The sequence below is a fragment of the Thunnus thynnus genome, chromosome 6 (assembly GCF_963924715.1).
Source record: "Thunnus thynnus chromosome 6, fThuThy2.1, whole genome shotgun sequence".
NCBI classification, from domain to species: Eukaryota; Metazoa; Chordata; class Actinopteri; order Scombriformes; family Scombridae; genus Thunnus; species Thunnus thynnus.
In genome coordinates, this window is record NC_089522.1 from 32,680,126 (window position 1) to 32,707,812 (window position 27,687).

The 27,687-nt window shown below is 38.5% G+C and overlaps 1 protein-coding gene across 4 annotated transcripts; it reads left to right on the forward strand.

Annotated features, from left to right (window-relative positions):
• Window positions 1-1,982: 1,982 nt before the first annotated feature.
• On the forward strand, window positions 1,983-20,540 carry slc35a2 (solute carrier family 35 member 2). Of its 4 annotated transcripts, none has more exons than XM_067593466.1 (6): window positions 1,983-2,437; window positions 4,541-4,723; window positions 6,773-6,924; window positions 7,137-7,259; window positions 8,070-8,653; window positions 10,025-16,204. In XM_067593466.1, exons 1-6 carry the CDS (start codon window positions 2,374-2,376, stop codon window positions 10,074-10,076), a joined length of 1,158 nt encoding a protein of 385 aa, XP_067449567.1. In that variant the 5' UTR covers window positions 1,983-2,373; the 3' UTR covers window positions 10,077-16,204. The 4 variants fall into 4 exon arrangements, 3 of the variants coding, with proteins under 3 accessions (XP_067449567.1, XP_067449569.1, XP_067449568.1); XR_010928775.1 differs by having other exon boundaries at window positions 1,984-2,437; window positions 8,070-9,939; window positions 10,122-16,204; XM_067593468.1 differs by lacking the exon at window positions 10,025-16,204 and adding an exon at window positions 19,367-20,540 and having other exon boundaries at window positions 1,984-2,437.
• Window positions 20,541-27,687: the final 7,147 nt, after the last annotated feature.

Consider the following 27,687-nt stretch of genomic DNA (forward strand, 5'->3'; position numbering starts at 1 on the left):
AGTAACTACAGCTGGCAGATAAATGTTGAGGAGTAAAAAACACAAAATTTGTCTCCAAAATGAAGTGAAGAAGTATCAAGTAGCACAAAACGAGAATAGTTTTTTAAAATTTTATTTCACATCAAATTTATTTACACGACATAAAGCATAAAGCTCACAGATTGGATTTAAACAAGAAAACAATGAGACGGTGAAATATTAACGACAACAAACCACTAAAAGGACAAACAGACACGTTTCTGTTTGTTCTGTGACCAATAACAGTCCTGTGATTCTATGTTTCAGTTGCCAGAACAGGAAAATACATGTATTTTATTGAAGTTTGTCACAAAGACACATATATGTTTCCAACAATGACAGTTTGAAAAAAAAAAGAGACATACTTTCATCGTAGTCATCACACAAAACACCTGAAGTGTCAATAATCTGGACAAATACAGTGAAATGTGACTGGAGGGGTCGGAGGAGCACTCTGTCAATCATTTTGATTGGATAAAAGCTGCAATTTGTATTAAAGAGAAATTTATATTTTACACAATCTGCAAATTAACTGTAAATTCCCTATAAATTTTTTCAGATGACATTAATTACATAACTACGTTAACATTTTGCTATGATGGTTGTTTCTTACAGTAGTTTATTATTCTTGAGGACCTCAGTCTGTTGTACTTGTATGTTAAATATGTTAGTAGGATGAAGTTTAAAGACAAATAATCTAGTTTTAAGCATCTTTAACTTGAATTTCTGACTGTTCATTTCATACATGAAGCCAAACAGGCTTAAATCTACGTCTTTTAAGAATTTGATGCTAAAAAATATGACTAACTCAGACTGATGAAGCCTCATATGAGCTTCACATCTTCTTTTAAATGACACTGTGTAAAGTGTAAAACTTCCTGGTTGTTTTACACTCAGTTAACCAGCAGGTGGCGCTGCACATTAAACTCATCTGACAGGTGAACTGTTTGCCAGCAGCCAATAGGATTCATCCAAGTTCAACCTGAAGGAGAACAAGGAAGTGATTGTTGTTCTGTCACCAGCATCAGAGATCAGGAGAAAGACAGAAGTCTCACTCTCACCTTTATTCAGAGCTCCTCAACACAGACACATTATCCCGCAGTTTGTTCCTCTCATGTAGTCCATAAACAGTGTCAGAAAGAAAGAGGTTTGTTACGGATTATAACTTTAAAGGAAAAGTATAAAGAAATATATGTACTTTCTACTCAGCAAAAATCAAAGATTAGAGAAAAAGTCCAAAAACTGAAAACAGATTTGTGTATCAGAACTTTGTTTTTTCTTCTTTCCTCTCCCATTAATCATCTCACCACCCCTCAGATTTATCTGCTGACCCTTTGGAGGGGCCCGACCCCTAGGTTGGGAACCAGTGGACTAAACTAGCTAACTGTATATAAAGTAGTGTAAACTAGCTCCACCTCCAGCAGCTACAACAGTAACATGCTGCTCTAACACTGATGCTTCACTATTAATAATCTAATGATGTCATATATAATAATATATCAGTCAGAGGGACCAAACCACTTCTTTTACTGCAATACTTTAACTACATCAAGCTCATAATACTTATGTACTTTTACTGCAATACTTTAACTACATCAAGCTCATTATACTTATGTACTTTTACTGTAGTAGGATTTTCATGCAGAACTTTTACTTGTAATAGAGTATTTTTACACTGTTATACTGGTACTTTTACTGCAGTAAAGGATCTGAATACTTCTTCTACTACTGGCTTTAAAAAACAAGAACAAAAACAAAATTAGGCGAAAAACTAAAATGAAAATGAACAATAAGTATAGAAGTTTGATATCAAAATTAAAACAATAACGGATAAAAAAAAGTTTGATCACAATACAATAAAATGTTGTACTTGTGTTACTTATTGATATCCATTTTTTCCATTGGTGGATGTAGAATTTTACCAAATAAAATTAGTAAATTAAACATGTCGGCTTTTTCCGGTTTTGCTCTCCATGGTGACGTGGAATCTATGAGCTTTTCCTCTGGGCGGTTTTTTTCAACAGAGTGGTACATCCTGTCAGCGGAGGTGTTTATTATTTGTGCAGCCGTCAGAGGCTCCTTCAGTACCCGAAAACAGCAGCCCCTCCGCGGACTGTTTCACCCTGATGGTCCCGGTGCTTGGTCCGCAGGCTCCACTTCACTCAGCTCCGGTGTAAATACTGCCTGACAGACCCGCTGCTTCTCCCCACTTCAACCGGAATAACAAACTGGGGGGTCGCTGCTCCGGTTGGATCTACAAGGAGAGCCGGGGCTAGCTGAGAGGCTAGCGGAGCGTTAGCCGAGCAGGCAGCGGGGCGATAGCTCGGTCCGAACGGCGGGCAGAGGCAGCGCAGCATGGCCGTTGGGAAGCACAGCCAGGCGGCGGAGGAGAAGACGACGACTCGGGGTCAGAGTGACGGTACGTGGAGCCGGGGAGGAAGCTGGGTTAACACGGCCCGCACGGCTCTAAAGCTGGTTGAGATGTTGAAATAATATAAGTATGTTTCTGTCAATAAAGTTATTTTTGTCTCAACCTCCAGGCAGGTGAAGGCGAGCTAACTAGTCGTTAAATTAACCAAACTTAACCGACTTCCTGGCGGTCAGTACTTACAGAAGTTAATCAGAAAAGTTAGCTAGGATGCTAACTAACTATTATCGACAGAGTTAGACAGAATTTCAGGTGTTTCATCAGTAAAAAATAAATCATAATTATAACAGAAACCAAGAAAAAAGTAACTGTTAGCATGCTAGCTGAGCTGGAGGCTAATGTGTCATGCTAGGCTAATTTACAGCATTCAACTCCACAGTTAACTGAGCTAAAATTAGTTGTTTTGTCGCTGACTGAGCTGTAAGTGTCGCTCAATATTTCTACTTCAGGTTGTGTAAAGTGAACATCCACAGATGATGTTAAGACGTTAATAAAAAGCCGATTTAAAGATGTAGAAATCAGGTGTATTAGGTAGTAATGAGTGGGGGACTGTTAGAGGTTTGGCTGCTGGTGACGTGGATGTTTGACTCAGGTAGGGTTTATGTTCAGGAACACACACACACACACACACACATATATATAGAGAGAGAGAGAGAGAAACACACACTGTTCCTGAGATGGTCACACCTGTATGTCTGCAGGTAACACACTCTCAGCCCTTGTGGTGTAAATGTGTCTTCAGGTTTGTCCACATTAATGGTGTTTTGTTGTTCAGAGGCTCTGAGTCTGTTTTACACTCAGCTGCTCAGAAAAAACCTAAAATCACAGTCTGAAGGTGTTCGAGTGCTGCTGAGGACACTTTGTTCTCTACAAACTAAATCACACAGTGGAAACTTTTTATTTACAGGTTTGTGATTTTCTAACTGTAGGGAAAATGGAGACAAATGAAACCTGTTTTTCTTGCTGTAATCATTCCTCCTGTTCATACTGACCATTAGAAGATCCCTTCATAATGACCTTACAATGGAAGTGATGGAGGATAAAATCCACAGTCCTCCTTCTGTGCAAAAAATGTATTTAAAAGTTTATCTGAAGCTAATATGAAGCTTCAGCGTCCAAATGAGTCAAATCAAGTAGATATCTTTCAACGTTACAGTCTTTTTAGTGCCAAAGTCCCTCTTTTTGTTACTATACTTCCACCTGCAGCTCAACAGGGAAACACTGTCCGAGGAAACACAAAGAGGGAATTTGATGCTAAAGAGACTGTAAATGTGTCAGATATCCACTTGATATGACTAACTCAGACTGATGAAGCTGAATAGAAGCTTCACAGAGACTTTTAAATGACTGTGTGGACACACTGTGGATTTTATCCTCCATCACTAACATTGAAAACACATTTGAAGGATCTCTTAATCAAACATTGGATCATCTTTCATCGATTTCCTGTTGGTATAAAACAGTTTAGTGTGTTGTTTTGTTTTTACACTAACGGTGTGAAACAGAGGAGGATGTACTCAGGATGTCCCGATCAAGTTTTTCTGGCCTCGATCCTGCTCAGAGTCCCTTTAATGTTTGTTGATATGACGCTTTTATTTACACAGCAGCAGAGTTAGAGATGACATTTAATAAGCATCTAACACACTGAAATAAGAGCTGCAGCCTTCTGACTTTGACAAATATTTTACAAGAGCTTCCTGATCGTCACATTTGTCTCATGATATTCAATCTACAGCAACAGGAAATGAAATGGCAACAATTTTTATAACCGACGAATCGTTTAAGTCAGTTAGAGCTGCAACGATTAGTCGATGAATCAATTAGTTGCCGACTATTAAACTAATCTGCAACTATTTTGATTATCAATTAATCATTTTGATTCATTTTTCAAGAAAAAAAGCCCAAATTCTCAGTTTCTTAAATGTGAATATTTTCTGGTTTCTTTAGTCCTTTATGACAGTAATCTGAATATTTTTGGTTTATGGACATTTAAGAAGCTGAAACAAACCAGATGTGACATAAAACATCTTTAAAGTAAATTCCAGAGCAAAGGAAACATCTGTAGGTTTGATGTGTGTGTTTTCTGTCTTCCAGTGAACAGGAGGTTGAAGTACATCAGTCTGGCCGTGCTCGTGGTCCAGAATGCGTCGCTCATCCTCAGCATCCGATACGTCCGCACGTTGCCGGGCGACCGCTTCTTCACCACGTCGGCCGTCGTCATGGCAGAGATCCTGAAGGTCCTGACGTGCCTGCTCATCATCCTGCTGCAGAAGAAATGTGAGTCACGGGACGGACGGTTAAAACTTGAACGATGCAGTTGATTTAAAATAAGTAATTAATTAAAACACAGCCGTTAAGTGAGAGAAGCTCTTTCAGGTTCCTGCACAAGACAGTCAGGTTCATGTCGTCGTGGACGCTGTGAGGTGAATGGCGGTGTGTTAGAAGCCTGCGGACATAAATACTGAAGAAGAGAAGTTAACTACGACTCCCAACATGCACCTCGGTAACAAACATCCAATCACAGAGCTTCACATTCTGCTGCGTTATCCGCAAACATCGAGCTGAAGCTAAAGATTCAACCTGATAAAACACTCAGCAGTTTAAATCAGTTTGGGATCAGTTCGGTAACCATGGTGATGTCCGACTGGCTTCTTCTCCATAGCAACAGCAGCTGAGGATCATGGGTATTGTAGTGGTATTTGTTGTTTATTTTGATTTGTCAGAAACAAAGTTAAAATAATTCAAACTGGTGTCAGAACATGAACCTGTGTGATGATTAAATTATCCAGGAGATCATTAAATATTAATATTGATTATCTAATCATATCCAGTCTGATCTGATATGTATATTTACCTAAATATTGATTGAATATGTATCTGACTCATTGAAATAACAGCTGTAGCTTATTAAGTTTATTAAAATTATTTTTTCAGGAGCTACTCGATCAAATCCTGAAGTTCCAGGTGTAAAACTATTTATTGATGAGTGTAATTGATTGATCTGATCTGATCTGAGTGGAAGTTGAAGAGGAGAATGTGAGCACAGCCTGTTGACATCACCCGCTGGTTTCACTGGAGCCAGTTTGAAGCCCAGTCGTTGCAGCTTATGGTCGGCGCCATCTTTTTATCAGGCATCGAAGTCGAGTAACATTAAACTAAGTGAAATATTGTGACAGTAGTGCGACTCAGTGTGTCAATCAACGCCCACACGGCAGACATTAAAGCTGCTATAAGTCTTCAAATCTTATTAATGGAGCAATATTACAGATATTACATTATATTACAGGTTGAGACCATAAAGTCTGGTTGAAAACAAAGACTGACTCAGTGTTTGTAGAGAGAAGTCGAGGCTTTTTGAATGAGAGTCAGTTAGAGCAGCGAGCAGCCGTCTGGGACGCTTTAAGGTTCTTCAGCATCAAGACGTGTAGCCGCTGATTGAACGTGACTCCTGAAAGTGACACAATCCTCCGGAGAGAAGACGCGTCGCTCTGCTGGAGTCGTCAGAACAACAGAAACACTCTGATGGTGCTGCGATGTCACAGTCTGAGCTCAGAGCGCTGCGGTGAACACAGTCAGAGCTGCATCCACAGATAATTAATCTGCAACTGAATAATTGTTTCTCTTTTATTAAAGGTGCAGTGTGTAGAATTTATTTAGTGGCATCTAGCAGAATGCACTCAGAGGAAATGGAATATAATATTCATAAGTATGTTTTAATTAGTGTATAATCACCTTGGAAATAAGAATTGTTGTGTTTTCGTTAGAATGAGCCTTTATATCTACAGAGAGCCGCCATGTTTCTACAGTAGCCCAGAACGGACAAACCAAACACTGGCTCTAGAGAGGAGCGGTGACTAAACCTAAACACTGATCCTTTAAGCAAAAATGACAAATATTCGCCAGTTGCAGCCTCTTAAATGTGACAATTTTATGTTTTTCTGTGTCGTACATGACTGACTGACTGTTGATCAGACAAAACAAGACGTTTGAAGACGTCACCATGAACAAACTTCACAATTTTGAGACATTTTATGGACAAAACGATGAATCGAGATGATAGTAATTGATAATATAATTATTGTTAGCTGCAGTCTTAGATCGGATGTTAGTCAGGATTTATTTCAGACAGACTTGTTATTAAAATATACATTTATCAGATCAGCAGCTAAACGTCTGAGATCATTACTCACTCTTCTTCTTCTTCTTCTTCTTCTTCTTCTTCTTCTTCTTCTTCTTCTTCTTCTTCTTCTTTTTCTTCTTCTTCTTCTTCTTCTTCTTCTTCTTCTTCTTCTTCTTCTTCTTCTTCCTCTGTGTGTGTGTGTGCAGTCAGCGTGAAGGAGACGATGTCCTTCCTGGTCGACTCCATCGTGTTTCAGTACAAAGACACTCTGAAACTGGCCGTTCCTTCTCTCATCTACACGCTGCAGAACAACCTGCAGTACATCGCCATCTCCAACCTGCCGGCCGCCACCTTCCAGGTCAGACTGAGGATCAGGAGAAACCGGCTTCATCTTCATCATCATATCTATTGATTAGTTTTAGTTTATTCTACATGTTTATTACATGTGTTTATGGACAACAGCAGAGGAGGAACATATATCACAATACCTGTTAGCGGATCAATACATTGTTAGTTTGATCTGTACAGTATCATCATCATCAGACTCTGAGTGTCCCTCCTCTTCCTCAGGTGACGTACCAGCTGAAGATTCTCACCACGGCTCTGTTCAGCGTGTTGATGTTGAGAAAGTCTCTGTCCAGAGTTCAGTGGGTTTCACTGCTGCTGCTGTTCGGAGGCGTGGCCATCGTTCAGGTAAGCCCCGCCTCCATCTCACCTGTCTGTCTCCCTCATCTCACCTGTCTGTCTCCCTCATCTCACCTGTCTGTCTCCTCCATCTCACCTGTCTGTCTCCCTCATCTCACCTGTCTGTCTCCTCCATCTCACCTGTCTGTCTCCTCCATCTCACCTGTCTGTCTGCTCCATCTCACCTGTCTGTCTCCTTCATCTCACCTGTCTGTCTCCTTCATCTCACCTGTCTGTCTGCTCCATCTCACCTGTCTGTCTCCCTCATCTCACCTGTCTGTCTCCTCCATCTCACCTGTCTGTCTCCTTCATCTCACCTGTCTGTCTGCTCCATCTCACCTGTCTGTCTCCTTCATCTCACCTGTCTGTCTGCTCCATCTCACCTGTCTGTCTCCTTCATCTCACCTGTCTGTCTCCTTCATCTCACCTGTCTGTCTGCTCCATCTCACCTGTCTGTCTCCCTCATCTCACCTGTCTGTCTGCTCCATCTCACCTGTCTGTCTCCTTCATCTCACCTGTCTGTCTCCTCCATCTCACCTGTCTGTCTGCTCCATCTCACCTGTCTGTCTCCTTCATCTCACCTGTCTGTCTGCTCCATCTCACCTGTCTGTCTCCTCCAGCTCACCTGTCTGTCTCCTTCATCTCACCTGTCTGTCTCCTTTTTTGATAATTGAATGATTGTTTAAGTCATTTCTAATTAAAAATCCATCTGAAGTGTTTCAAATGTGAACATTTTCAGCTTTTTCTTGTCTTGATTGATTGATTGTTTGATTGATTGATTGGTTGATTGGTTGATTGGTTGATTGATTTTCCTCTCAGGTGCAGCAGGAGGGGAACAAGGAGGCGTCGGTGTCGGACAGCTCCAATCAGAACTACACGGTGGGCCTGGTTGCCGTGGTGATCAGCTGCATGTCGTCGGGATTCGCCGGCGTTTACTTTGAGAAGATCCTGAAGGGGAGCTCGGCCTCCGTCTGGTTGCGGAACGTGCAGCTGGGCGTCTTCGGCACGGTGCTCGGCCTGCTGGGAATGTGGTGGAACGACGGCGCCGCCATCGCCGAGCGCGGCTTCCTGTTCGGCTACACCGGCATGGTGTGGTGTGTCATCTTCAACCAGGCGTTCGGCGGGCTGCTGGTCGCCGTGGTGGTGAAATACGCCGACAACATCCTGAAGGGCTTCGCCACCTCCTTCTCCATCATCGTCTCCACGGTGATGTCCATCTACCTGTTCGGTTTCCACGTGGACCTGATGTTCACGGCGGGGGCGGGACTCGTCATCGGCGCCGTCTACATGTACAGCCTTCCCAAAGCGGCCAGTGGCTCTTCGTCCCCGAGCTCCTCCTCGTCTTCCTCGGCGGCGGCGCCGGGCACGGACAGAGGCGCCGAGATGGAGGCGTTTCTGCCAAAGTCAGTGCTGGTGAAGTGACTCGCTCTCTCTCTCTCTCTCTCTCTCTCTCTCTCACTTCCTGTCTGCTGTCAGAGGGGTCAGAGGTCAAAACGAAACAATCACTGAGGTTCATCTGCCGCTGCTTGTTCTCACCTGCACAGGTCTCCGCCCTCCTGAGACATCATCCTCCTCATCCTCCTCATCCTCATCCTCCTCATCCTCATCCTCCTCATCCTCATTTTCCTCCTCAACCTCCTAACCTGCAGACTTCCTCCTGACCTCCTGAGGCATCCTCCTCCTCCTCCTCATTCTCCTCCTCATCCTCATTATTCTCCTCCTCATCCTCATTATTCTCCTCCTCATCCTCATTATTCTCCTCCTCATCCTCCTCCTCATCCTCCTTGCGTCCTGCTCACCTCCTAATCTGCCGACCTTTTCCTTCCTCCTGACCTCCTGAGGCAACATCCTCCTCTTCATCCTCATCCTTCCTGCCTCCTGCTCTCCTCCACCTCACCTCCAAACCTGCAGACCTTCTCCTTCCTCCTGACTTCCTCACCTCCTCCTGTGATTCTCCTCACCTCCTCCTGACCTCCTGACTTCCTCCTCGATCCTCTCCAGATCTCTTCCACACCTCCTTCTCACCGCCTCCTGATTTCTCGACTTCTACTGGACATTCTGACCTCCTCTCAGATTCCTGACCTCCCTTTGACCTCCAGATCTTCTCCTGACCTCCTTACATCTTCATGACCTCCTCCTCTCCCTCTGACCTCCTGATTTCCTCCTGCAGATCTTCCTCACACCTCCTTCTTATCCTCCTGATTTCCTGATCTCTCTCTCTTGCACCCGCTGACCTCCTGTTGACCTCCTCCGCACCTCCTCCTGAACCTCTGACCTAATAAACCTCCTAATCTCCTGACCTCCTCCTGACCTCCTCCTGACCTCCTCCTGAGCTCAAACTCGGAGAACTGAAGACTTAATGAAGGAGGAGAAACAGGAGGAGAAGAGGAGCAGCTTTATTTACCTTCCAACTCTTCTTCTTAAACTCTCTTTGTTCCAGCTCTGCTCTCCATCACAGCCTCCTGAACTAAAAAAAAACCTCCTCGCCTCCTGTTTCCTCCTCCTGCGACGAAAAGGAGAAACAGAGGAGTCGGACGACCTCCTCAAACCTGAAAGTTAACGTTGGGTTTGTGATGAAGAGGAGAGCAGAGACTGACTCCTCACTTTCCTGCTGAAACTCTTAACTGTCCGCTTCCCTTGATTTAGCTCCTCTCAGGAGGAGGAGGAGGAGGAGGAGGAGAAGAGGAAGGTTGACTCTTTCCTCCTCCTCCTCCTCCCCTGCTCTTTCTTCTCAAAACACTAACATCTCCTCTCTCCTCCCCCCTCTGCCTCAGAGCTCAGGGAGGCGTCGCGTCTCCTCCCTCTGCCGTCCACATCACAGACTAACAGCTCAAAGCACAACAGGAGGATGATGAGGAGGATGATGATGAGGAGGAGGAGGAGGAGGAGGAGGAGGAGGAGGAGGAGGAGGAGGAGGAGGAGGAGGAGGAGGAGGAAGGAGCTCCGGCGACTCAGATATCCTGACCACCGGCTGTCTCTCTCTCTCTGTCTCTGTCTGTCTGTTTCCTGTTTGTGGTCTCGCCCTCTCTGCCTTAAAACTCTTTACTTTACTAACTGAATGAAAAGAGAAAAAGCCTTACGCTGACTATAGATAATATATTGATTATTGATTATTGATGTGTCTGCTGGAGGTCGATCTGCGGTTTGATCGACTGTTTTCACTGTGCAGCCTCGACGTCTCCAATCCTCTCATGAGCTCAAACAGAAATGTTTCTGACATTAAGTTCAATTATATTATTATTATTATTATTATTATTATTATTATTATTATTATTATTATTAGAGCTGCAAAGATTTATTTCATCATTGATTGTATCTGTTGATGTTTGTGTCTTTAATGTGACAGAAAAATCTGATAAAACAGTGAAAATGTTGAAGTTGAATCCAGAAATGATCCAAAACTCCTGAAATATTCAGTTTACTTTCATATAAAACTGACAAAACGTTTTTGTTTCATTAATAACTGATCAGCTGATTATATCAACATATCATATTTCTGTCGATCAACATATTGAACGATCGTTTCAGGTCTGTTTAATGTAGAAGTTTTTATTCTCGTTATGATGTAGAAACACAAAACCACCTCAAGTTTCTTCTTCACATGTTTTATAATCTATAAAAATAATCTGCTTTGAATCATTAATCTGTGTCAGACATGTTTTACCCACAAAAAAAAAGTTAAATCACTTTAAAACAACAACTCGTCATTTTAACGAGGTCATTTGACTTTTTGTTTGTTTGTTTGTTTGTTTGTTTGTTTGTTTGGAAAAAACACAAAAAAAACTCCAAACAACTCAAACTGAAAGAAGAAAACAAATAAAACATCAACGATCAGAAATCTGAATATTCTGAACCAACATTTAAAATCCTAAAATTAGTTTATAAATTAAATGTGTAAAAACTTTTAATTGAAACATTTGATTTGTGACCTGAAACAGTAAATCTGTGTGAAACATAAATGTTTTAATAGACGACAAAACAATTCATCATCAAAATGATTTGTTATTAATTTTCTGTCAGTTAATCGATTTTCTTCAAACTAAATAAACAGTTTTAAAGTAAAGATGACAGATTTTGACAGATTGATGAATCAGGTGATTGACAGAAAATTAATCAATAATTATTATTTGATCATTAAATAATAATCAAATAATAATTGTAGTAATTTTAAGTATAAATGTTAAATATATTTGCTGGTTGCAGCTTTTCTGTGTTTTCTGACAGTAAACTGAATATTATTGGACTGTTGACCGTCGTCACGTTTGGTTTAAGAACTTCTATAACAACAATTAATAAATAATAATAAAACAATGAATCTAGAAAACAACGGTTAGATGAATCAATAATTAAAACTCCTTTGCTGCTGATTATAAACTATCTACTAGATTTCATCCTGAATCTGAAATATTTCACCAGAAATCCTCCTGATTGATCAGAGGAAGGTTGTTTTGTTTGTTTGTTTGTTTGTTTTCTTATCGTTGTGATCAGACGAGCTGCGCAGTGAAAACGTGTCAGAGGTCAAAGGTGGCGTCCAGATGTGAATCTGCAGACGGTCTGTTGTGTTTGGTGCCTTTTTCTTCTTCATCTGTACAGAAGCCATATGATTGAGTGGGTGTACAGTCAGTGATGTACAGTCAGTGATGTACAGTCAGTGATGTACAGTCAGTGATGTACAGTCAGTGATGTACAGTCAGTGATGTACAGTAACGCTCTGCAGCTTCATGCAGACGCACCATCAACACTTTTCTTTGTTCTGGTTCGAGGGGACAAAACGTCTCCCGTCACGTCACGAAGACGCAGCCGTGACGGGAGCCGAGAGGGAACGTGCTCGTTGATTGGAGCACCTTTTTTTTTTAATGAATCATAATATTATAATGTTGGTTCTCACCAAATGTGTCCTGCTGCAGGCGTCTTGTTGAAGAAGGCGTCCTGCGGCGGAGGCGTCCTGAATGTTTATTTTTTTCCTGTTGAGTTTAGTGGCGGGTTGTTGGACGGACAGGAAGTCGCGTTTGCGTGTTTTTCCATTAAGCTGCTTCTTGGTGTTTACGTTGCTGTTTCTCTTTGGGAGGAAAATGTTTTCAGGTCTCTACGTGGCAGCAGGAAGTGATGAACCGAACGCCACGTCCTAATCTTCAGGTCACCATCCAGCAATTAGTCTGTGGTAGTTTGAGTTATTAAAATGTGTTTAAAGCACATTATAAACTTAAACAATAAAGGCTTTATGGCCTGATATTGACGCCTCATTTCAGCTGCAACTAACCATTATGTTCATTGTCATTTAATCTGCAGATTATTTTCTCAATTGTCAGATAATTGCAGGTCACCAACAGTCTCAGACTCAAAGACTCAGTTTACGACCAGCTGCAGGACAAAAGACTCAATAAAAGAACAAAGTAAACTGTCGCACGCTGGATTTTATCTCTGAGAGACTGAATTAGACTGAAGAAGGCAGCGAGGTTTATACAGACACCATCCTGCATGTCATATATATACAATTCATGATAGGACTCAATATTTAATCACAATAAAATACATGATCAGTCCCTTAAAACTGTCATTTTCAGTCAAATAATGTTTTTTTAGGAGCTGAAATCCAGTGTGGACGCTTAACTTTGTTCTTTCATTAGTTGTTTTGTCCTGAAAATGGTGAACAAAGCTGATCACACTTTCACACGGCCCCGTGTTACGTCTCCACAGGTTTCGTTTTGTTCCACCAACATTCAAAAACTCAAAACATATTCAGTTTACTGATAGAAAACAGAGAAAAGTAGCAATTATTCACATTTTAGCAGCGAAAACCAGAAGATGTTCCACATTTTGTGCTTCAAATATGACTGAAATTATTAATTTATCATTAAAATAATTTCCATTTAATTTTCTTTCAAACAATCAGTTAATTGTTGCAACTGTTCACAGTTAACTGTAGACTAGCTGGTGAACATAGTGGAGCATTTAGCAGCTAAAGAGCCAGATATTTCCCTCAGGAGTTGGTAGAGAGTAAAAACAGAGATAAAAGAGAGAGAATATTGGACAGAAACACGACTCCACATGAATGATAATGTTGCTCCGTAACTGCTGGATGTGGAAATAAGCAACTGTTTGCTAACATGTTAGCCACAACGACTCTATAAGCTGATGATATGACAGAAGTCGTGTTTAGAAACTATTCTGCTGAAATCAAGTGGACAAAAAAAATCATTTCAACCAGACTGAAACTGTAAAGGATCAAGAATAGAACCCTGAGGAACCCCACGATTAATTATTGACATTATTAATGTGATGATCATGTTGTAACTGCTGGATGTGGAAATAAGCAGCTGTTTGCTGACAAGTTCAACATATCAACTTAAAAGATGATGATGAGTCAGAGTTGTGTTCATCTTCATCAACATCATTTAATGCAGGTTTAAAGAAAAATTACTGTGTTTTTTAACCAGAACTTTCCCTCAAAGTAGATCCGAGTTTTAACTTTCAATCAGAAGAAAAAAACAAACGATGGAAATGATTTCTATAACATTTATATGTATAAAAAAGTTTATTTAGGAGACTTCAGGCGGTCACTGCTTCCTGTTGTGAGACCCAAGTTGAAAAATACCATCATGTTCCATGAAGTCCTTTATTATTTTGGTTTATATTGTTCTTACATTGATCATTTTTGACCCTGCAGAGATCAATCAGACCCTGAAGTCAACTATAAAACACCAGTTTTATTAATGATCACAAAAAATAACTCTGATCTAAACATTTTTACAAACTTTTGTTTTCTGGAGATGAAAATTGCGATCATGAGGACAGTTGAACATTTTTCCTTCACAGGAAAACAAAAACTGTGTCAAGAAGAGTTTTTAATCTCAAGAAAACTTCAATAATGTTGAGATCAAGGAAGTAAATCAGTAATTCTCCATTAAAAACTCTAAATGTTCATGTGAGTCTTTGTCAACATAACCAGCTTCAGGGTGGGAAATTAACTTTTTAAAAATGTGAACATCTACCAGCCGCTGACAGATAAATGTTCAAATTCACCAGCTTCTCAACAGTAAAATATTATTTAATGTCTGAAATCTACCAGCCGACCTTCATGTTTCACCAGCATTTGTCTGGTGCTGATTTCCCTCCCTGAGCTTCATCTCGTTAAAGCCGACGATATTTTCTGATTTAACAAGAAAATGATTCATAAATAATAATAATTCCTCCTCGACTTCCTGTAGTGAGAAACGTCGTAGCGTTGTCGTTTCTCAGCTGCCGCACGTCGACGTAGAGACAAAACAAACAAACATTTTTCTCCCAAAGAAGAAACTTTAAATTGTTTTTCTGTTTAATTCTCATCACAATCAAAGATGTTTTTTTTCTGAAATCTCAAATCAATCAAACTGTGAAAAGAGAACAAAAAAAACAAAATGTTATTTTGACGTTTATGTCATTTTCAGTTTTTGTAAAGGAAAAAAAAAAGAAGTCTTTGGGGAACTCCAAAAATATATATATTAATATATCTGTTTGTTTTTATTTAATGTGGGTGTGGAAGGTTTGATTTATTTTTTATTTTCAGTTGCTGGTGAGCGAAGAGGAAACGCAGCAGGTCGCTCCACATTTCAAAAAGTCACGACGGCAGTTTACTTTTATTACGGAAGTCAAAAGCAGCCATGATTGCAGTTTATTTAATCCTTTCATCTCGAGATGCAAGTTAATTATCTCACGTCACCAACAGGAAGTGAAGTGTCTCGTTATCTCCGGATCATCATCTCAGATCATTTTAAGGGGATAAAAATCTTGAATAAACAAATTTTGTTTACAGGAGATAAAAAGAGATTTTGATACCGTTATTACAAGGAAACAAATAAGATTATTATATATGTATATGTGTCTGTGATTCTGATATTATAAAAAATATATCTATATATCAATAACAGGATAATTAATTAATGATGAGAAAGCAACCACTTTTAAAAACTATCATTTGTTTACTTAATAAAACCAACCTGTTATATCAGGATCACACTTTATCACATTTAACTCTTGCAAAAAGAACTTTTATGTTTCCTTGTTTTTAAATCTGCATTTTTACAAGAAAATAAAAGTTGTTTTTGACAGATATTATCTTGAAAAAATGATTGTTATTCCAACATAGCGAAGCACAGCGTCTGTTTACTGATGTTTTAGAAAATATCTTGTTGTTTAGAGATGTTGGAAAAAAAATATCTCAGGATAATTATCATTATCTCCATAAACTAACACATTTTTATCCTCTTACTTTGAAAAAAAAAAATTACCTAATAATGAGATAATTAATTCAGCATAACTAGATAGCAGAATAAATAAATAATAATTTGTAATTTTGGCCACTCTTAGCTTCCGTAGATAAAGTTTGTTAACTTGTACAATTAAAATTTGTACTTATTTTCTTTGCTGTTACGTCAAAATTTAAACCAAATATTACGACACAAAAAGGGACTGTTGAATTTCATCTGAATTTTTCCTTTTTATTACTTGATTTTTTCTTATTTTTTTAAATTTTACTGACAAAGTTATGTAAAATCTTTTGTTTTTCCAAAAGCATATTTAAATTTAAAAAATCAGAATCTTTAAATTTCAATCAATGAAATACAGTTGAATCTTTTTTTTTTTTTTTAAATTTATACCAAACTGTAAAACTGTCAAACAGTTTTCAGTGTATTTCAGTCTGGAGCGCCACCTGCTGCCTGTTATAAAAACATCCTGTAAGATTCTCTGCTGTCGTCGTCTGATTAGTTTTGTCTCATCGGACCATCAGAGATCCGACAGGATGTTTGTTCTTTCCTCTTCCTGTCTTGACACTAATGTTTGGTTTAGTATGAAACCTGTTTGGATGGGTTTCATCACTGATCTGTTAGTTTGCACTTGATTTGTACCAATGCCTCTGAATTTGTACATACTTCTTTTGGTAAAGTTTTATATAAACAAGGATATGGATTCAAAAACACTCTGGAGTTTGTCTTAATTTATATGTAAAAGTTTAAAATTCTAATGTAGTAAACAGTAGAACAGGATGTTTCCCTTCATATTTACTATTTATTATCATCAGATTCCTCAATGTTAGTATTAAAGGAGGAGTTCACAACTTTTCAAATGTGTGTTAAAGCAGCAGTCAGGTGTCCATAGTAGTAGTGAAAGAGGTTTTCCTCGCTGTAATCATTCCTCCTGTTCATACTGGATATTAAAAGATCCTTCAAATGTGTTTTCAATGTTAGTGATGGAGGATAAAATCCACAGTGTGTCCACACAGTCATTTAAAAGTCTGTGTGAAGCTTCTATTCAGCTTCATCAGTCTGAGTTAGTCATATCAAGTGGATATCTGACACATTTACAGTCTTTTTAGCATCAAATTCCCTCTTTGTGTTTCCTCGGACAGTGTTTCCCTGTTGAGCTGCAGGTGGAAGTATAGTAACAAAAAGAGGGACTTTGGCACTAAAAAGACTGTAACGTTGAAAGATATCTACTTGATTTGACTCATTTGGACGCTGAAGCTTCATATTAGCTTCAGATAAACTTTGAAATACATTTTTTGCACAGAAGGAGGACTGTGGATTTAGTCCTCCATCACTTCCATTGTAAGGTCATTATGAAGGGATCTTCTAATGGTCAGTATGAACAGGAGGAATGATTACAGCAAGAAAAACAGCTTTAATGTTCATTTGAGCTCCTGACTGTTGTTTTAAGACACACATGAAAAACTGTGAACTCGTCCTTTAAGGCCACTGAGAGGAAAAAATAATCTGGGATTTTAAGGATGAAATTTGAAATAAAAACTTGTGAGATAATATCCTAATATTTAATCAGTTAACAGGTGAAACTGTCTGTCTGCTGCTTACATGTCAAATAAGGAATACACATGACCTGAAATTTTAATATTCAGACTTCTTTTCTCAAAAAACTTTGACTTTTTTCTTGAAATTTCAGATTTATTTTTTCTTGAGTGTCTCTAATATTCTGATTTATACAGAAAGTTTATATCTTGCTGTTTATTCCAGTCAAAGTTTAAATGTGTTCATCCATTAGACACTGCAGCGCTCTAATCAACCAAAGCTGAAATAAAGACACAAAGTGAACCACAGATAAAAACATAAAACTATATTTCATAATAAAAGCTGTTAAAAACATCCAAACAACAATATAAAAGTAAAATATTTGCCATAATAATATATTTTTCTTGGTCTCAGCATCTTTACAGTCATTCATACATAAAAATACATTTAAAAAAGCCAAATTTCAACAGTAGAAAAATAAAACCAATTTTAAAAAACTGTAAAACTCGTTTAGCTTTATTATTAGTAATAAATTAAAACTGCAGTCGAATCACACACTGCACATGATAACGTAGACGCTGCTTTAACTCTTAGTGGGAGATTGAACAAATTAATTTTTATGACGGTTCCATTTAGAGCTGCAACTAATGATTATTTTCATTAACAATTAATTAATTATTTGATCATCAAAATAGCTTCCGATCAGCTGATTGTTGCAGCTCTAGTTCAGTTCGTATTTTGGAACTGATGACCAAAAGTTAAACACTCGTATTCCTCCAAACTAATACCCCTAAATAATCTGATCAATGATAAACTGAACTCTGAACTGGTCCTCCATCTGCTGGTCCTGGTCTTGAAGAGAGACTCTGTTTGACAGTTTATATTATTCCATCATAGGACTGTAAGACTGAAACCAGCTGTTGTTTTCTTTAATGATCCATCGATTGATCAGTGTAGAAAATGTTGATCATTATTCTCCAGTGGAGGAAAATAACTAAGTACATTTACTCAAGTACTGTACTTAAGTATAATGTTGAGGTACTTGTACTTTACTTGAGTATTTCCATGTGATGCTACTTTCTACATTTCAGAGGGAAATATTGTACTGTCTACTCCACTACATTTATTTGACAGCTTTAGTTACTTTTCAGATGTAGATTTGACACAATGGATAATATAACAAGCTTTTAAAATACAACACATTGTTAAAGATGAAACCAGTGGTTTCCAACCTTTTTGTCTTTTGACGTCTTACAAAAAGCAGTGTGTAGTCGGGGTCACATTTCACATGTCTATGAGTTGTTAACAGCTCCACCAAATAGTGATTTTTCCCTCTAAACTTCTCACATGCTTTCATTTCAATAAATGTTCAAATGATCCAATATTTCAGCAAAAATCAAAGATTAGAGAAAAAGTCCAAAAACTGAAAACAGATTTGTGTATCAGAACTTTGTTTTTTCTTCTTTCCTCTCCCATTAATCATCTCACCATCCCTCAGATTTATCTGCTGACCCTTTGGAGGGGCCCGACCCCTAGGTTGGGAACCACTGGACTAAACTAGCTAACTGTATATAAAGTAGTGTAAACTAGCTCCACCTCCAGCAGCTACAACAGTAACATGCTGCTCTAACACTGATGCTTCACTATTAATAATCTAATGATGTCATATATAATAATATATCAGTCAGAGGGACCAAACCACTACTTTTACTGCAATACTTTAACTACATCAAGCTCATAATACTTATGTACTTTTACTGCAATACTTGAACTACATCAAGCTCATAATACTTATGTACTTTTACTGTAGGAGTATTTTTACATTGCTGTTTTGGTATTTTTAAAAACTTTTTTTACCTCCAGAGGTTTAACATCTCATTTTACTGTAGTGATGTCACCGTGTACTGGAGTACACGGTGACATCGCTACTGGGTGGGGTTTCAGGTGAAAAATAAACTTCTGACCTCATCACAACCACAGAAGAGACACTAATGTAAAATCTCTCTTAAAGCGTCATAAACCAGGAATTATTTTGTGTTTCATGCTGATTAAATGAGACCAAAATAACAAAAACATGAAAAAAACATTTCCACCTCTGAAGTCGGGAACAGCAGAACCGACTCTTCTCATGAACACAACGTCACCTAAAGGCACCATAGGCATCATGGGAAGTGTAGTTGTTTACCAGCAGAGGGAATTCAGTGTGATGCCAGTTGGGTTCAGGCAGTCTAACAACTTTTTCTTCTTCTTCTTCTTCCTTTTCTTCTTCTTCTTCTTCTTCCTCTTCCTCTTCTTCTTCTTTCTTCTTCTACTCCTCTTCCTGTATCTGTCCTCCAGGTGTGACGGTAAAGAGAAAGGATCGTGAGAGGACGAATGACTCTGAACGACGGATGGATGTTTGAATTTCTGTTGTTCTCCTGCTTCAGTCAGCACCACAGCGCCCCTCCTGGTCCGACCACAGTACTGCAGTATTACTGGAAATACACAGTTAATTCATACAGTATCAAACTTACAGCAGCGTGTTGCCGCCACCACGGCAGAATTACTTGAGAATATTTAGAAATAGTGATTAAAGAAAAGTTTTTTTACTCTTTAAGGTACTTCAGCCTCAAGACAACATCAGTATGTCAGTATTATCACTGTGCTAATGTTAGCGTTTAGCTCAGAGCACCACAGTGCCTTCACGCAGCCTCACTGAGCTGCTGCTGCTTTAAACTCTCACCGTTACGATTTCAGCACCTCAGACACAAGTTCAACCTTTTAATTTAACATTTAATAAAGATAGAAAACTGGTGGTCGTCTGCTGTGGAAGCACGTCTCTACCAGGAAAAGAAAAAAACATAAAATGCTAAAAAATAATGGTAAATTACAATTGTGAGAAAAAAAAATCAAAAGTAAGATTTATTCATGGCCTGAAATTTTAATTAGTATTTCAATCAGTATTTTTTATTTTTATGGCTCCTTTTATGTTTTTTTAACAGTGTGTGGAGTATCTGACATTTCAAAATAAAAAATAATTATTATTTATAGATTGATCGTCAACGTGTCAGAAAGGAAATCATTCAAGTTTTCTCTTTAACCTCCTGTCTCATAATTTAAAATAATGAGATTTACTAAACTACTTTTTAAATTTTAAAAAATTAAAAATTTAATTTTTAACAGGATTTTGTTTTTTCTGTAGTTCTTAACATTTGGAGGATAAGTGGAAGGTGAATATCTGTTGTTTCCAGATAAAAGGTCATTTCAGTTAAAATCAGTTAAAACTGTTTTTGTGAACATTTTTCACTAAATCAACATAATTTGATGGTAAATCAAAACACTAACAATAAAACTGAAAACTATATCACACTTGACTAATTATATGAGAAGTTTTAGGACAAAATTATGACAAAAATCAATATTTAAAGTTAAGATAAATGATAAAAGATAATATGTTTAATATAAAAGTGAAAACTGAGTTTTTGAGTAAATATTATGAGATACTGAGTCAAAATTTTGACTTAACTAAGTTAAATAACTTTTTAGGATAAAATCAATATTTTAAGTTAGTAAATCAAAAAGAGATTATATGATTATGATGATTAATGTGAAACCAAAGCTGACTTTTTAAGTAGAATCTCATGATTTTAGATATTATTTTGTTTGTTTTACATGTTGATGTTAAGTGAATGTGGAATATCTGTTATTTCAAAACTGTTATTGTGAACATTTCTTATTAAATCAACATAATTAGATGAGAAATCAAAATAAAAGTTGCAATGAAATGGAAAACTATATCATAGACTGACTATATTAGAACTTTTTAGGACAAAATTATGATAAAAAATATTTAAACTAATTAACTCAAAATTATAAAAAAGACTTGAAAAAACTGACATAAATCAAAATAATGAAATTTACTGAGTGAATATTTAAATATCTGGTCTTGTATTTCATAACTTGTATTTTTATTATGTTTTTTGTTTTTTTACATTTCAGAATGTAAACGGTGCTGTTTATGTTTCCAGTATTTTAAACTATTTCTGTGATTTCTTTATTTGAAGTCAAACGTCTGTAACACCAAAGTGCCTCACAGCTGTTATTCTGAAAGTTTACAGGACTTCCTCCTCAGATATGTTGTTGTCAGTTACAAGTTGTTGTTTTTTTTATATGACAGTAATAATGTATTTTTTTTTCTTTTAAAGACATTTTTACCATTAAAACGCTGGTTATACTGGATCCATGTTGTGATTGTGTTTCAGGTTGTTTTCTCAACGCGGAGCCTTAAAGCTGCAGGACGCTGATGTGTTTCTGAGATGTGAAAGAAGAATCTGTTCTCATAGTAAACATTAGAGGTCAGTGTTGCTTTGGAAAAGGACAGATTCTCTAAATAACACACACACTGACACTTAACTGAGTTCACTCAGATCTCTGCCAGGTCTGTACAGTCAAGATAGCAGCAAAGTTAACTAAAACAGAGATTTATTCATCTCGTATGGTGCCAAACTTTAATGGATCACAACATATCAGGGATGGAATTAATCTGCAGATACTCCGGTTCAAGATGAGACCAAACTTTTCTGTGGATGTCAGTTTTTTGAGCCACAACAAAGACCAAAATGTGACCAGCAGACCATAGCTGTGTCTCAAATCACATACTTCTGTCAGTACACTGTGTACACTATATATTACTGGTGTAGTGCATGAATTTCTACAGAGTAGTGTCGTCTCAAATCAAACACAGCCGTTGTGCACTTACCGGAAATGACGATCGCAAATTAGCATTAGCTAGTCATAGCATTCACGTTATCGTTCATGCTACCAAATCATTACAGACTGTTAAATTAACCCAAAAAACATACTGATGGCTTATATCTGACAACAGTATAGTGGTGCTTAGTGCTAAAAAACACATGTATAACTTACATTTGTATAATGTGGTGATGTTCACCGTAATTACAACATACCCGGCCGCCATTTCCAGTTTGAAAAATGGTCCCTCCCCTTCCGCTACGTAGCCAAGATGGAGACCATTGAGGGCGAGAAGTGTCCATAGTTTCAACTATTTGACCATTTTGAGTGCATTTTTCCATACTTCTCAGTGTGAACGCACTTATGCACTCAAAATGTTAAGTGTAAGTACAGAAGTGAAGCGATTTGAGACTCAGCAGAGGTCAGCCTTGTTTTTAGCCAAGCCGATTGCCAGAAATGCCTTTTACCATGTCGTAACCAATTTTTAATTATTTTACAATATAAAAAGGGGTTATGATGTCATGCTCATGACACATCAGGTGGCGGGGCGGCCGAGGGGTCGTGTCCCGCGGACCGTCATCCTGTCGCCCGACTCTACCGCACAGACTCTGGTTTCAAATGATGTCACACAAGCAAGATGGCCGCTCCTGGAAAGGAGATATTTTGGCCAACGAGTCATGGATGCATGAAGAGAACTGGATACAGCGTCGGAGGCGGGGCCTCGTTCATTCCTATGAAAGTCACTCAGTGGTGCGTGAAGCCAAAAAAGCCACTTCCTGAAAACATACTGCATGCGCTCTATAGGCCCAGTGCGCCCATGGAGCATGCTCACTAGAGACTTCTGCCAGCCAAGACAGCTAACTTCCTGTTTAGCCCTCTCGCTAATTTGAATGGGGATAAAACGATTCAGTTGTGCAGCCCTTCTGTATGGATCAAATTCTGATGGTGCAACCAGTCGTTTCTTGGGGTTGTGATGCTCAAAATAATGCATCCACTGTTTTATGTCTCATTCACAGTGTAAGTCTACAGGAAAAAGTGTTTTTGGGCCCAATAGCATGACATGATGTTGTAATTACTCAGTTTGGCCGTTATGTCAAATCAGCCTCATTTTCCTGTTTTTCTCATGCTTCATCTGTGTTAAAACGCAATTTGTTAATATGAAATTGTTTAACAGCTAATTACATCTACAACTGGCTGTATATTTTATACTGTATGTGAAAACTCAACAGTAATCTGTATGAAACAAAACAGTGGAGGAGAAATGTAGGTTAGCATTAGCAGTAACTTAATACAGCTCTGACACTGTGTGAGGAGAGTCGACAGTAAACTGTGAGGCTGATAATGAGTCAGAATTGAAACAATTACACACGACATTATCTTGTGAATCCCTTTTGCATGTGTCTGCAGTTTGAACCCAGCAAGGAAGTCACAGACCTACCAATAACAATGAAAACTACAGAACTAAAGAGAGTTAATGACAGAATGTAAAAATCATCATTATCATCAAAATAACATCAAAAACTGGATTTGATTTCATGAAAATCGTTCAAATTAATCCAAACATTAATTGAACATAAATCTTTGTTTAACAAAAGAATAAGTACAGATAAACAGAGCATCTAAATATCTGTGATATTCTACAATAAAACTCTTTATAACCTTTTGGCTACTTATGAGGAAACTCCCACCTTGATTCAAGCAAACTCACAAAAAAGTGAAAGACACCTGTTGATAATCCTGCTTGTGGAACATATATTTAAAGTATGAAACTACATAAATAAACTGCACATAAATCCTTTCAGTCAGCCTGCTTGTTCACTGTGGTTTCTTCACTCTTACACTCTCACCTACAACATTAATAGATGCTATTTCTGTGTAAATAGATGTCATTTCTGTGGCCAAACCCACACTGGTGGTGTGTGATAAATGATTCTTAAGGCTCCACTGACTCAGGCAGAATGTCATCCAATGAATGTCACATAACGCAACAAAAACCAGAAGACAAACAGTCAAAGGGAGAAATAAAAAGAAGAAACATGAAATGAGTAAAGGTCAAACACTTGTACGTGCCAGTTCACACAGTCACAACGCCGTCTTCCTGTAGACGCCGATCTACTGCACATGTGTAGAACGCGTCCTCCAAGCGGACTCCAGAAAGTAGCATAAACAGCTACCATGCGGCCTCCGTGCAGGACGTGACCTTATTAAAATATAACTAGTGCAGTTCCTGTTCAAAACGTGCCTGTTTGGAAGCAGCTTTCTAGAGTGTGAAGTCGATCGGATGAACGACTGGCGAGAAAATCGTAGGACAGACAGACACAGATTCCTGTTAGAGAGATTTTAGTTAGATGAGGAAACTTGTCATGTGACACCAATCTGACCCACAGATGATCAAACAATGTCTCATAAGGAACAAACTTTCCCGCCAGTGCGAACACACTTTCAATATGAAATGTTACATCTGCAAAAATGCTGAAGTTTTATTATTATAATTGATATAATATAGAGATGCTGACATTTTACTTCATAATTTTGTGATATTTTGGAGGCAAATAAGTTTATTTCTGGATTTACGTAGTCATCTGTTGGCTGTAGTTACTTTGTAGATTTGACTTTTTTTGCATGTAACACATAATGTATTAACTGCTCACACGTGAACAAATCAGTAGCTTGACAACCTTCTTCTCAGAGACGACTTTTATGAAGAAAAGAAAAAAACATGTGACCAGTTCAATAAATATCTCATACTGGAAAAACTGGCCTACAAGATGCACATGACTCTACCTCTATACCTTTCTCTCCTCTCCTTTTGTCTCCTTTTTGTCTCTCTTTCCATAAAACAAATATAACAACACTCCCTGGCATGACATCAACACAGTTTGTTGTAGTTTGATTGTGGAACCAGCAGGAGGCGACAGTGACTCATTCAGCACAGGAGCTTCACTGGTTTCCATCCTGAGAGGCTCAAAGAAGAAAAGAAAGAAGCCGCTCAGGTGAACATGACAAAAATATCTCAGACAGGAGAAGAAATAAAAGAAAACACAGATAATCACATCCAAAGATTGGCTTCCTCACAGCTTCAGAGATTCCTTCCAGTTTCAACAATATGCAGGATCTTTAAGGAATATGAATGTAAGTGTTTATATTCATATTTTGGTGTTTATCAGGAAAAAAACACCTGGAGAAGAGCTTGAGCCAGAACCAGGAGCCCAAAACTTCATTTCTTCTACCTACAGCCAGGTATTAGACAGGTATTAAGTTTGAACTCCACTTAAATCCCTCCCAGGTATTAGCTGGCACCCTTTAATCAAAGCCAGGTATTAAGTTCCGGTGTTTTCCAGAAATTAGTCTTAGTCCTCCAATCCTGGTCAGGTCTTAGCTGAAGCCACCTAGTCTGTTCCAGATATTAGTCACAGCCCTCCAAACATTTTCTTGGAGATCAAGATCAAGGTATTAGCTCTGACCCTGTGAAATGTTATTTTGTATTTTGTTTCAGTTGACGAAGACTCTCATACACCAGGTGTTACTCAGATCCTTCAGTCCCAGCTAGGTATTAGTTTAGGTTTTCCACAGGATGATAGTTATTAGAAGTTCAACTTTTTTCCAGCTGTTAGTCATTGTCCTCCAGTCACATTCAGATTTTAGCTAAGGCCACCCAGTCACTTCCAGGTATTAGTCACAACCTTCTGAACTGTTTCCTGGAAATCAAGGCTGGCTGTTGCAGCCTGGGTATTAGCTATGGCCCTTTGAAATTTTATTTTCAGTAATGTTAATTGTGTTATTCTTGAGCCTCCAGTGCCTGCCAGGTATTAGTCAGAGTCTTCCACACAAAGCCAGGTATTAACAAAGGCCTGGCATTGGCATCAGCATGGTCCTTTAATGTTTGCAAGGTTTTTTCCCTGGCACTCAGGTAACGTCCAGGTATTAGTCAGATCCCTTCAAACCACTGACAGGCTGTTTGTCTCCTCTCTTCTCAGGTCACCACAGGTGAGTGTTAAACTTCCTAAACTACAAACAAACTTGAGACAGAAGAAGCTGTATAGAAGCTCATAAAAGTTATTCTTATATCATTAAGTTTTAAAGCTGGAGTGCAGGACTTCTGTCTCCCTTCTGGCAGTGAGAGTGAAGGCTCAGCTGTGATTGGCTGACACAAGCCTGCAGCAGCTCTCATGTGCACCCCGAATGACAGAGAGGGCCGGTAACAATGGATATGTTTTGACGGGATTTGACCCAGTGTGCCCGATAGGCAGTACATACTGGCTGCAACCTACTGTTGTGACTGTAAAACGGTGGATAAACTGTTTTGAGTGTCAAACAACTCCTCAAAACTCATTCCACTGTCAGAATTTGATCCATTTGGTCCGATAACATTTGGGAAGTCTTGAAGAGATGGACGATTAACGGCCAAACGGCCAGCGCGGGAATGTCGTGCCCGACATGAGATTTAAAAACTCTGTATATTGTGAAATACAGAGAGATTCATCTGGCGGTGATAGACTTAATCAGCTTTGTTTGTATGAATGTAACAGTCGTTCATTAATATGTGAAAGTCCCGCAGATTTAACTAGAAGCACATGACGAGATAAAAGTTAAAGAGTGATTCCCCTCTGTGAACTTCCTCCAAAATACCGAACACAGTTTATGCAAATTTCCAAGAAGTCAGACAGAAAATACCCTCGTCTGAGGTAAACTGCGCCTCGACATGAGGAAGCCGCAGCAGGAGGACGTGACAAAAATCTGCAAGTTGGGCAGTTTCAGCCGCCATCCTAGAATATACAGGAAGCCAGAGATATTTACATCATGTAAGATCTGATCTTGATTTAATCAGATGTTTTCAGATCAATCTATTCAAGCTGGTACTCGATCACTAACAGCTGTTGTTGTTTTTAATGATGTTCTGCAGGGAACAGCCTATTAAACTGACCTGATACCTTGTTATAATCCTGACAGCGTTTATTCTGTAATCTAATTAATTATAAATCTACAATATTATTAAATGATTTTACACAGAAATTCAACCGCTGTAGCGGACTGCTGCCCAGGATTCAAAACATCAGTCAATAGTCAAAAAGTCAATTTACTTTAATCTGTCAGATATTTCGACTTTCAGAGCTTCACATCTGTAAACTGCAGGTTCCCCAAAGGTTATATCACTTTAATACTTACAAGAATCTGAATCTTTACAATTAAACAAAAAAATGAAGAGTTTCTATAAAACGTCATGTTGTTGATCAAACACCTGAGCCAATCAGCAGCAGTGGAAGAAGTATTCAGATCCTTTACTGCAGTAAAAGTACCAATACAGCAATGTAAAAATACTCCATTACAAGTAAAAGTCCTGCATGAAAAATCCTACTACAGTAAAAGTACATAAGTATTATGAGCTTGATGTAGTTAAAGTATTGCAGTAAAAGTACATAAGTATTATGAGCTTGATGTAGTTAAAGTATTGCAGTAAAAGTAGTGGTTTGGTCCCTCTGACTGATATATTATTATATATGACATCATTAGATTATTAATAGTGAAGCATCAGTGTTAGAGCAGCATGTTACTGTTGTAGCTGCTGGAGGTGGAGCTAGTTTACACTACTTTATATACAGTTAGCTAGTTTAGTCCAGTGGTTCCCAACCTAGGGGTCGGGCCCCTCCAAAGGGTCAGCAGATAAATCTGAGGGGTGGTGAGATGATTAATGGGAGAGGAAAGAAGAAAAAACAAAGTTCTGATACACTCTGAAATGTAGTGGAGTGGAAATATAAAGTAGCATCACATGGAAATACTCAAGTAAAGTACAAGTACTTTAAAACTGTATTTATGTATAGTACTTGAGTAAATGCATTTAGTTAATTTCCACCACTGCTCATCGGCTCTTTGATCAGGTGACAGCCAGGCGTTTCCCATCATGCACTGAGGTCTTGCAGTCTGTAGAG

Coding starts and splice junctions, on each gene's coding strand:
- slc35a2 (XM_067593466.1), top strand. CDS start 2,374: ATGGCCGTTGGGAAGCACAGCCAGGCGGCGGAGGAGAAGACGACGACT. Junction 4,724..6,772: donor CATCCTGCTGCAGAAGAAAT/GTGAGTCACGGG, acceptor GTGTGTGTGCAG/TCAGCGTGAAGGAGACGATG. Junction 7,260..8,069: donor GAGGCGTGGCCATCGTTCAG/GTAAGCCCCGCC, acceptor TTTTCCTCTCAG/GTGCAGCAGGAGGGGAACAA.